This window comes from Drosophila busckii, chromosome 2R, assembly GCF_011750605.1.
Source record: "Drosophila busckii strain San Diego stock center, stock number 13000-0081.31 chromosome 2R, ASM1175060v1, whole genome shotgun sequence".
NCBI classification, from domain to species: Eukaryota; Metazoa; Arthropoda; class Insecta; order Diptera; family Drosophilidae; genus Drosophila; species Drosophila busckii.
This window is the reverse complement of record NC_046605.1, coordinates 20,563,118-20,575,209: the sequence shown is the minus strand read 5'-3', so window position 1 is coordinate 20,575,209 and position 12,092 is coordinate 20,563,118. Positions and strand designations below refer to the sequence as shown.

Here is a 12,092-nt window from a genome sequence, read left to right as displayed (position 1 = left end):
CACTTGATGAGCTATAAATGTTTTTATATCCCCAGGGTGTGTGCTACCCTTTTTCACATTTTTCACGTTAGTTCCAAATTAAAACTGTGATTTATTGCTGAAACTGAGTCAATTGTGAAAGTAGAAATTGATCTTTTGCCTGGTTAGCAATGCGCTGATTGAACTGTCAGCATTCATTTGGGCCCTAGACACAATGTTTATATTCAGAGAACGCTGCAGCTAATCCTTACCAAACATAAACTCGCTCATAAACTAAACAAGTGACCATTTGGGTTTAACCCCGAGCTGCGTAAAAACCCAAGCCAAAGCCCTAACCTGAACCTAAGCCAAGTCATATTTTATTCATAAAAATGCGCGTAGCCTACCTAGGCTCATGCAAATGAATAAACTTAGGCGTTAAATCTCTGCTTCTCTCTCGCTCTCTCTCTGTCTGTCTCTGTATTATTTAGCTCGCTTGTAGGCGTGTAAATTGACAAAGGAACTTTTCGCACATTAACTATAAGTGCGGCTACCTTTCCATACATACAGCTGTACAATTTTCTATGCGTATTCGCACCTGTTGTCTGCGTATTTTCCATGCTGCTTGAAATTGTGGAAAAACATTGAGAGTATTCAACAATAGTGACTATGTAGTGCTGCGGGTCCTTTAGCTCGTGCTGCTCGAGCCCAAAGGACCTCAACAGCTGCAGGCAGCCGACTCTAATTAACCCCGGGCCTGGGCTGGTCTGGGATGGCATGGCCTGGCTGCGGGCAGTTGTAGTTACGGCAAAATGTTCGTAGAGTGTAGGGGTAGGGGAGGTTGGTTTCTGTTGCTGTTGTGGCCAGTGAAAGTTGACTTGAATCGTTGGAAAATTTGATTATTTTTGTAGTCGACACTCTCAGCAGCTATAAATAACCAAGTTTATTGCAGATAATCGCCAGAAAAAGATTTGCAAAAATTGTGGGACTTTGGGGCAGAGATCTTTGCCAGGCATAATAAACTTAATATTGTAGTTTATTAAATTTAAAATAAAGGTTGTAGCTTGGAGCTTCGCTAGGGGAGAAGACAGTTTTAAGTTCATTGTAATGGAAATGAGCAGTGAGCGAACAACAACAACTGCGCATCAAATTGATTTGTGAAAGGTTGAAGCGAAAAAAAAATTAGTTAAGTAGTTGCCACAAAAATCGAATGAGACGGCATTTCCTGCAGACGTGTCAATAAATGAATTAAAATATATTGCGATCGGGAGGGGGAGAGCGATAGAGTAATTGTTGAAAAAAAACAAACGTTTGCACTTGAGCTGTGGTTGGAGCTGTGGCTGGAGCTGCATTGTTCGGGGCTATATTTGGGCAGATTGTTATTCAGTTTCAATAATAGATACTTACGTATATGTTTGCCTGTCAGTGAGACTGTTCCTTCCGCAGCTATGTGTATGTTTTTGTTGTGTGCACACGGTGACACTATTACGTAATCTTCTACTTTTGTACATAATGCACCTGAAATCACCACCTACAAGAGAGACAGGGAGATAGAGAGAGAGAGAGAGAGTGAGTTAGTTTTTTTTTGTTTATCAATAAACGTATCGACGCGTATCTACAACAGGCAATCAATATTGTATCTAATAGATACAGCACACAAACCTAAATTGCATAGCAATGTTTACAGCTTGTCAGGTCTTTTTCTAGCCCAAACCTGCCGCCCTCCAAACGTGTCTCCCTCTGCCTGTGTATGTGCGTGTGTGTGTGTAGCACAGTAGTTGCCCCAAAGCGTACAATAATTTATCATGTTTGATTTGTTGTCTCTTTGTTATATTATATTACATGCATTCCATTCATAATCACCGCACTGTGTGGTTATGCTTTTCGTTATTTTATTATTGTGTCAGGTCAGGCTATAAATCAGCTAGACAAGCGTATCTATAAATAGGTGCAGGCCCAACAGTTTTCCTAATTTATAAATGCAACAACGCTTGAAGTATTTGGCGCCACTAAAGCGAACGCTCAACACAAGATTAGACCACCCAAGCTCCACTCCACTCCAGTTGAAGACACTCTTAGGGCCACAAATTAGCCGAGTACCAAGTACCAAGTACCAAGTGCGTTGCCAACAATTAACCTTCTGGTCGTGTTGAAGTAACAACAGTAACTTTCAACAATTGAAATCTTATCAGAGTTCGCCCACTTTATAATGCCCAGACCCAGAGTGAGTGCGTGCACTATCTGAGAGTTTATGCTATGCGTAACCTCGTTTCAAAGGGTCTACCTCTGGTAACTAGTTACAGTTCAAGATACCAGCCCAAACACTCTGTGTATGGTGTGGGCGGCTTTTGGGGGCGGAGTGCGGCGGAAACGCATTATTTTGTAATTATCGATGGAATTCTAATAAATAATACCAAATACACTTTATGCCCCTTCAACAATTATTTTAGGTTTCAATGGTAGCGTAACGGTTAACGCGTAACGCTTGGGCATAAATCAACTTTTAGTGAGATAAACTTTGCCGTTTGCCATTCAATATTGATTTGTCTCTAAAAAGTTGTCTGCCAGTACTTAAAGTTACGTATCGTAAAAAGAGCAAATAAAATTTTATTTGTTTCAGCTGCACATTCATATTTGCCCAAGGTGGTCTTAACTTTTCTGTTGGCTAATTATAAAATGTGTCTATCTTTCATTCACATTTATCTTAATCGCTATGCTCAACCATTATACTTACAATAATAAATAGCAGTCTTTTTAACTGATTCGACATTCATTCGGCGATTAATGTACATAATTTTAACCCATTTACTGCCAAAGCTAAGCAGCAAATTAAATATGATTATTTTGTTTGTTTCTTTTTTGAAGTTTTACTGAGTTAAATCCAAGTTGAATCCTTTAACTAGCTGCGTGCACCAACTGATACTGATATGTTTGGCTTGTGGGCGTGGCATCATGCTGTTAAGCTTCGTATTATGGCCATGGGTAATTGTGAATATTTATTTATTGCACAAATTATTTGTTGACTTGTTGGCTTATCGTTTAAGCATGCGCATGGCACTTGTCAATGAAAACAAACGCGTTTAGCCACAATTACTAGTAGGCCAACTCACACACACACACACACGCGCGCGCATACACATTAACGCGTTAATTAGCGATAACAGCGGCACTTCCGTTTCCGTTGTGACCACAATTCGCGCCAAGCTGTCACGTTTTTGGTTTGTTTGAATTTTGATTTGATTCGGCCAATTGGTCAACCTGCCACACTCCACTCCAAGCTTGGCACACGCTACGGCTAAGACAAAAGCTCGCAAAGCTGGCAATGCAAAATTTTGAAAACTGAATCGTAAGTTGAGTTGACGTAATTTCGAAGCCACAGAGCTGTCGCTTGAACGTCTTTGCAGGGCGACTGAATTATCGAGACTAACCGTAACGTGCGACATATTTGTTTTGTTTTTTTGTAGCACCCCTCTGGTGGTGCAACAACAAACATGTTGCATGTCGAACCGACTAATATGCATGCAATAATATAAAACTAATATTTCTTATCTTTAATACAGTGCGTTTTGAACATTGTTATTAAATCAGTCGAAGGGCTGTCATTTGCTTAAATTTGCGATTCGGTACACTGAAAGAAAAGTCCAGACAGACAGACAGAGCAGAGCTGAGCTCCAAATCCGATTTTTTGCCTTGAGTTGCAATCTTTAGTAAATATTAAAAGCAACAATAGTCAATTTATATTCAAAGCTTTCACTAAAAATTATAATATAAATATTGCTATAGTTTGAATTAATTTTTGTTTGCAAGACTTTTTTTTTCTTATTTATATAGTGTTTTGCTTCATATATGTAATTGTGTAGGCTATTAAAGATTATGCATTTTTATTGGCATTTTATTTTGAAAATATGTCGCAGAGCAACGAAAGTTGCAGCAGCTTGCAAATTTTGTAGCATGCGAGAAGCGAACACACTTAACAGTTCTGTTGTATGAGCTGTTAAGCGACTGTTGTTGCAACTGTTAAGCGCAGTGTTGTGACGAATGTTAGCAAAGCAAACTGACTGGAAATGCCTTTTGTAATGTTATACTCTCCGTTAGTTTATTTTTATTTTCATTTCACTTTTCGCTTTAGTAGTGGCTGCCCTCGCATTGTAGGGAAATCGAAATTGAAATTTGACCAAATGCGAAAATAGTTTCAGTTAAGGCCATTAGCTTAATGTAAAATTAACTGTCAGCTTTTGCGAGCTGGACACGCGCACAGGCCCAGGCACAGGCACAGGCTTGTGCCATTAATGAGCTCAATAATGATAGTAACAATAGTTTCGGCATGTCCATAAAACGGTTAACGCCCACGCAATTAAAGCGCAACCCTCAAGTGTGGCAGGCCTTAAAGCGATTAGGGTCACCAACAATGCTGCCATGGCAGGCACCAAGCAAAAGCAAAAGGACGAAAAGGACAAGAGCGCCCGCATTGCGAACACTTCCGTTCTGTAGTGTTCCGTTGTGGGTGAGACTACAGGATGTTGGCCAAAAATGCAGCCATTTGATTGAACACTGATTGACAATAACACTGAGCAGTGAGCACTGAGCAGGATATGCAGTGGGTCGGGGGTGTGAATTGGATTGCCAATCGATTGAAACTCAACGACATGGACATGGACTGTTGTCATCATTGTGCAGCAGACAATGGCGATTACTGTCCTTGGTAATCCACAATAATGTGCCATTGTCATCACAGCTGCTTGACAGACGACAACGGGCCGCCGACCGCCCCCGCCCCAAGTGGACGCAGCTCAAGTTCAGCTCAACAGCAATTTGTTTAATTTTTACACCAAATTAATGTGGACATGAAACTCAACTCAGGTTTCGAGTCATGTTAATATCATTGGCTAAGTGTTATGGCCGTTGCCAGGTGATTGAGTTTTCTCTAGTCATGGTCATAGCATTTAGGCGCCTTATCGCCCTATCGTGACGTCACAAGAATGTTCATTGCGATTGAGCAACGATTAGATATTGTTGCAAAATAACTCAAAATATGTTGGGCCCGCCACAAGCCAAATAGACAAGAGTTGCCAGGTGATTGCCAATGGATTTCGCTTGGCGAAATTCTGTCCTTTCTTTATTTTTTGAAAATAAATTAATCATGCTAAAGCGATGCGTGTTGCTGCTTGTCGGTCAGCTGACTTGACTTGCCTGCAGGCACGCCCTCAATCTTACAAAGTGCTTGAAATATATTCGAAAATATGCTTTATATATGGCTGCCGATAACTGGCCACTTGGCACTTGCCACTTATCGCTGCCAATTGGACAACAAGAAGTCCAAAGTGCAACTGTGCCAAGAATCTTGTCTAGTCGCTCGCCCTTTTCGCTCAGTTTCGTTATCACAGCCAACTAAAAATATTAGTTAGACTAATTCGGCTGGCATGTCAACAACTTGTAGAGGGCTTTTCATTCTACCCAGAGCGCAGGGCTTTCCGCAATGACATTGCAAACATTTTTAGACAAGTGCACTTGTGGCCCAGTCGGCACCGCCGCCACAAGAGTCTGGCTGGAGTCTTCGGTTTCTACAGAACACTAAGGCCCAAGTGCTTCCAGACTAGTGGCGCACTTTGATAAGTGGATTAACTTCTTCACTCTTTCCTGCGAACTGTGCAATAATTATTGTTATTAATAAATATTAAATATACAAACTTAGTTCTATTATTTATATGAATCAATTAATTATTTTATTTCTTGCTTTATCATCCCCAACTAAAACTCAAATATTTGAATTGCAATATCTTTACAACTAAAGGGAGTATCATTATAATATTTGGCCAGTTAGTAACCACATTGCGGCATTCTATATTTCATTTAAAATGTTCCTTTTTTAAATAATTTATTAAGGGTTAGATTAGGTTTAGGGGCTTGAATTTAGGACATATGTCCTAACGTATTTTTAGTTCTTAGCTAAGTTTTTAATGCGTACATCTTAAAGCTTGTTAATAAGTTATTATTATATTTTTATTATTAACTATAATTCGTTTAAATTCAAGAGCATTTTCGCATTTTGTTAAATTGGTTTATTATATGCAAGCAATTTATTATTATTTTTATAGCTAATTTTTATGGGAATAATTACATTTTTCTAATAATTGTTAATTGGATCATTTTATTTCCACTGATCTTTGAATTAGTCCTATAATATTGAATCTTCTAGTTTTTAATTTTAAATAATATATTTAATTTAATATTATGATTGTCATATAGTTCATTTATACTTCTTAATTGTACAATAGTTGCTACTAAACTAAATGAAAAATAATTAAGCGCATGGGTGGTCCCTTAAGCTAAAAGCTAAAGCCTAAGTTTCATTGCATGTTGCAAATTGAAAGAAAAAAAATAAACAAATAAAATCAAAAGAAAACTCAGCACATTCAAAACTGAGCTTACGAGTCTCGTTTTTGTGTGTGAGTGTGTTTTTTTATTTTTTATTTTGGCTAATTGCTGTTACAGCAGCAGCCAAGCCCAAAATTGCTTTGCCAACGACGCTTTTGACTTGGCTGGTAGTTGGCCTTTTGACTTGCCGCTATCGGCATCGTTTAATAAACTTAACAATTTAATTAGGCACTGTTTGAATAGTTTTTGTTTTCTTGAGGTTTGGGTATTTGGCTATTGAGTGGACAGTTTGATGGTTGGCAGGTGAAACGGCTGGTAGTTGGTGAGACGATTAACACTTGAACTTTGTAGCCAACTGCTGACCAAAAGCGATTAGCGCAACGGGAAGTGTGTCGAGTCGACTAATCTGCGAAAGGAAATGGATTAATAAGTGTGTAAGCTTATGCACTGCGGTGGGGGCTCGATTAATGGCGCCACTAATCAATCATTGACTGAGCAGCTCTGATAAGCATTTCTTTAGTTTTTGCGACTCATTATTTTTTTGAAAAGTGACGCATTGGTTAAATTTTGGACACACGCAGCTAATTACAAGCCAAAAGCTAAAATCATCGTCATGGTTGATGGCAATGTCCAAATGAAATACCAAAACATCATAAATATTATTATTGCAGAGAAACAAAATAACTCAACTATTTGCTTAGCAAGAGCTTTGGCGCTTATCAGACAATGGCTAAGAATCTAATTTATAGCTGCACTTTGTTAACCGTTTCTCGTTGACGTGCAAGCGACTTTCAGTTCAGCTGACCAGGCTCAGAGCACAAAGCACTATTTATAGGCCCGAAACTCGTCAGTCGGTCGCGTCGGTCTTAATTGAATCCAATCATAAAGATTGCGCTTCGTGTAAAATCAAAACAAATCGTAAATAAATCTGTTTGCCGCTCTACCTATTTATTTATTATGAACGGCGCTGAAATTCCATATGCGAACATTTTGCACTTGACAATTCAAGCAGATATTTTCCATATACACAGATACAAATACAGACAAACATATACATGTATATAAATTAATATAAATATATGTGTGTATTGGGATTGCTATCGGTTAGCGTTTGATGTGGCATCCATACATATTGAACTTTGATGCCGCATCGTATATTTCAACTGTCGGCCGGCCAGGTCTTATCGTATTGAAAGCTCTGGGCCTGGCCGGCAGCTCTTGAGGCCCACTTGAGTTGTGCGTTCTGTGCAGCGCCCTAATTGATTTCATATTGAAATACAGCGCGTATTATGGCCTAACATATTTGATGAGCCCTGATTTATTGTCTCGCCAAAATTCGATACAGGATACGGCGGCTTCCTGAGCACGTGTTAGCCACCAAGACCACAAAGCCGACAATATTTGCTCAGCAACAAATTTGCTCAGCAAAAAGTAAAACCGCAAACTCAACAAAATATAGCCACATAAATTTAGCAGCCTGGAGCTCTGTATGCATTTCGGCGTGTGGCCAATTCATATTGACAAACAATAAGTGTGATTGAAGCTAAGCCAAACACTTGTTCTTCACTTCGCCTTTGTTAATTACAAGCAAGCACTTTTGCCCCCCGCAACCCTTTCCCAATACCCGCTAGTACCCCCTCTCCACAGACTTCTCTCCATTTGTTAATCAAAATGTATTTGTGTCTATGCCATCAGCAATCAATGCAAATAGCAATGGCAACGGTTTGTAAACATGCGAAAGGGCTTTTGATTTGATTGTTCAAGTAATTACAGTATCGTTCGGATTTGAGGTGACTGCTGTGCATTTGGTTTGCACTTTAGCCAATGCTACAGTGGATAAAATTGGTCTCAAACTGTCACTGTACCATTGAATTATTCGATTTTGAAATGGTTTTTAACTGGGATGCCCTAGAATTCCATACTTAACCTCAAATCAACCCAAAATGGTTAGAATTAGTAGAATGGAAGCTAAATGTTGCTCCCGTAATTTTATATTCCAAACAACAAAATCTCTGCAAGATATTTAAATCTCTTCCGATTTCTGTGGTAATTTTTACATTTTGAGGGCTTGTTGGGTTCATTTCGAGCACTAAAAATATTGCAGCGAAGGGAGGAACTTTAGAGCTTTAGTTTGTCTATCTACCATCAATTATAATGAAGCCTCAATTTATGGCCATTACTTTTCAATTCCTACTCCGTTTCCTACGCTTCGGCTAGGATTTACATCAAATTTAGTCACTTCAGAGGCAAAAGCATACCATGGTACATTAGCAATTCACTCAGCTTTCATTATACCTTGGCCATCGTAAAAGCCTTACCTACGAGCCGAACTTCCCCGAATAGCTATGTCCATTTGCCTGGACACACACACACACACACATATATATACTTATATGCCACCGAGTTGCATGACGAGTGGCATGTTTCCCATGCCTGTGTTACCCCAAAAAATTTGGCCTTTTGGCATTTCGTTTGCCATTTTGAAGCGGAAATGTGCTCCAAAATGTTAGCGTGCCTCAACTTGTAGTATGTGTAGTACATCATCAACCGTTTTAGCAAAAATTTGTGTATGTACGTAAAAATATGAAAACTGTAAATGCCGTATGTTATAGGAGCAAGGAGCGAGGAACGCGCCCGCGTGCATGTGGCGCCAGCAAATGCGTTCATTGAACTGTCGAGAATTGCAGTAAAATCATGGAGAGCAAGAAGAAAAAGAAGATAACGACAGCGAGAACTAGAAATAAAATGAATGTGCGCTGGCGACGCTGCTGGCTCTATAGGCGACCAAATCCAAGACAAACAGCGTGCAGCGGATTTATGGCGTCCGTCCGTCCGGATTCAGTCTATACCTCCTTCGGCTCGTCTTCATTTTCATACAAACGGAAGCGGAAAAGGAAGACGCGCAACTTGCGACTGCTGACTTGTCTGACTTGTGACACACAAACGAACCCACAAATGCGCCACATGACATTAAGACAACCGCAAAATTTGTATACATTGTATATACGATATACATATACAGAAGGAAGCTGTCAAACAGGCGAAGCCACCCTTGGGCACTTGACGCTAGCATTTGTTTTACTGTCCGGCCAAAAATTCAGTTGCCGAAAAGGGTTCAAGACGCTGCCAGGCGACCCATTGTGAAATTGATATGCAGATTGCCAAAGGATTTAACAGTCTGTCATAAATATTTAAAATTTACAGCCCAGAAGCAGTTGAATATTCATAATATTTCGAATGAGCTATAGAAATACACATTAATTATTGAGTTTATTACGTTTGGAGACAGACAATCTGCTGTAATCCTTAAAAAGTATTCGGAAGGGCTTATGCAAGAATTAAGTAGTACAAAAAAGAAGATACGGGAATTCAATAACGGGTATAGATTGGTAAGTCTAAAAATTAATTAAGTCAAATGCACCCTTCACACATTTCATCATAGGCAGAGCGATCCACAAGGACTTTGGAACTCCCAGTGTAACCGAAGAGGCTAAAAGGTATAGCCTTGAATACCAGGAGAGTCTGGATCGACACAGCAACCCACTGGCCGTTAACCTTCTTGACAATAGCCAACATCACAAACGTCTGAAAAGACATCACCCTCTCGCCTTAGGCCACCCAAGGAGTGGTAGCTAACCGCCTCGCTCACAGTATCAAGTTTGCCATATTCTTTTCTGAGTTTGAATACTACTATAATGACATATTAATGAAGCCTAATAAAGTAAGTGCATGTCATCAATTATTTAATTTAATCTAAAATTGTTTGGAAATTAGTACCAAAGAAATGGAGAGGTTGAGGGAGATGGATTAAGATCGTATGAAACTGAGATACTTGACAAAAAGAAAGAGCGAGAGAGAATAAAGGTATGACTGTAAGAAAAAGAAAGCCACAATCTGGGATATATAAAAGGAGCGATAAATAGAAAGAGAAAAACAATGCGAGAGACAAAGAATAAAAGAGGAAGGGATAAATACAGGATAGTAGAAGTGTTATTAGGAAAAAGAGAGACAAAAGCTCGGGCGAGGGTAATTGAAGGAGAGACTAATAGTATGAGTAAGAGAGAAGCCAATTCAAAAGAGAAGAAAAGAGAAAACATGTGAAAAAGATAATAAGCGATGGAGAGATAGCAACGGCGGATGGAATATGGCGGAATCCTTTCGTAAGATACCATAGAACTAACCTGGAAGTATGCAACATTTGGTGGCATAACGCTAATATCTATAAGAACTTGTATGAAAATTTATTGAAAACTAAGATCTACATTTTTGAAACTTAAGCCCCCCTCTTCATATCTGTTAGTATATACCGCTAATTTATAGACAAATAAATTTAGATTAAAAGTATTTATTTGTAGCACAATTATCAAACAATTTGTGCTGCTGTCAGTCGCTTTTTGAGCATGTCAACAACGATGTCAGACTTTAGAAGGTTATCTTGTAAATTATTTTTAACCACAACACAGATGTGGCCGAACTCATAAATTTTTCAACGGTAGCTTAACACCATAACTAATTACTCAAAGCTGTCACCCAATGCCTTTTAAGGCAAGAAGCGAGAGTGAGTGATTTTCTTGTCAATTATTAAAAGCTGGCTGGAATGCACTTGGGGGATCGCAAACGATAGTTGATTTCTTAACTGATTGGCAAACCACATCTAAGCCGAAGATTTAAACGAACTCTTGCGCTTAACATTATATAAATGAATGGTTACAAGAGGGAAGAGAGAAAGTAAAATTGATGAACCAACTGCAAGCTCTTTTTAGGGCTGCTTGCGGGTGTGATTCTCATTGGAAGACTAAGCTAGAACTCACCAAACTTGGCGAACGATTTGATACACTTTGGCTTACATATTTTCCTAGTTGAGTTCGATCAAGTTGAGTCCCGTTAATTATTGTGGGTGTAAGTTGAATTTTTGTTATGCCGGAGAGGGGGAGGAGTTCCATTTCTTTTCAAAGTGAGCTGCTTCATGAATAGCTTTCTATATAGGAAATTTGGTATTTGTAGCTTTTATAATCTCTGAGTTCTTGTTGCTCATACAGACGGATAGAGCTCAATGGACTCAATTTGACTTGTGGATCATTATATTTTATGATGTCCCCTTCTTCCTGTTACATACAATTGCACATTATCAACATGCCCATTTTCATTTTTGTTATAAAAATAATGTTAAAGTGTATAAAATTTGAAAAAGTGCTTTGAGCGAATTGTGGCATGAGCCACGCCTTTAACTTTGAGTACTGAGGCGATGGCAATTTGGTGCGCTTGGTTGCGCGTGGAAATTATGATTTTAGCTTTTAGGAAAATCTCATTAGGTGTACTTTATTTTCACGTTGTTGTTGTTGTTGCTGCTGCTGCTTTTGTTGTTGGAGAAAGGATACATAAATATGGGTTATAGGCCAGTAATTTGCATGGCGGCTTGCTGCAGTTGCATGCCGTAGCATTGGCGGCACTTGGGTCAAAATGAAAAGCTCACTGACTGTCCGACCGCCCGCAATAACAACAACAACAACTACAACAATAGCACCAACAACAAGCTGCGTTCGCATTTCAATTAGGCGCACTTTTTTATAGACATTTCTTAATGGTGCGCCATAAATTAGTGCTAGAAAAAAAGCTTGAGCAGACTCCCCAGTTACTTTGCACTATATGCATATTGTGGCGCATATAAAATACGCGACGGGTGGGCCGGGTGGTCGCAGGTTATATTCATAAATGGAAAGTGAATTTTATGCTGTCGTTGGCATTACACAAAGTTGTGA

The 12,092-nt window shown here is 39.1% G+C and overlaps 1 protein-coding gene across 2 annotated transcripts in view; it reads right to left on the bottom strand.

Annotated features, from left to right (window-relative positions):
- LOC108596600 (probable serine/threonine-protein kinase dyrk2) overlaps nt 1-12,092 on the bottom strand; it is a 53,851-nt gene that overhangs the window by 18,679 nt on the left and 23,080 nt on the right. The window contains exons 1-2 of one of the 2 annotated variants that reach the window (XM_017982531.1): nt 2,693-3,362; nt 1,366-1,489 (exon numbers count right to left, since the gene is read on the bottom strand). In XM_017982531.1, the coding sequence (XP_017838020.1) occupies nt 1,366-1,489; nt 2,693-2,728 (160 nt within the window). In that variant the 5' untranslated portion in view covers nt 2,729-3,362. Of the gene's footprint in view, nt 1-1,365; nt 1,490-2,692; nt 3,363-12,092 lie in introns of those variants that run through there. The other variant, XM_017982529.2, reaches the window with a different exon arrangement.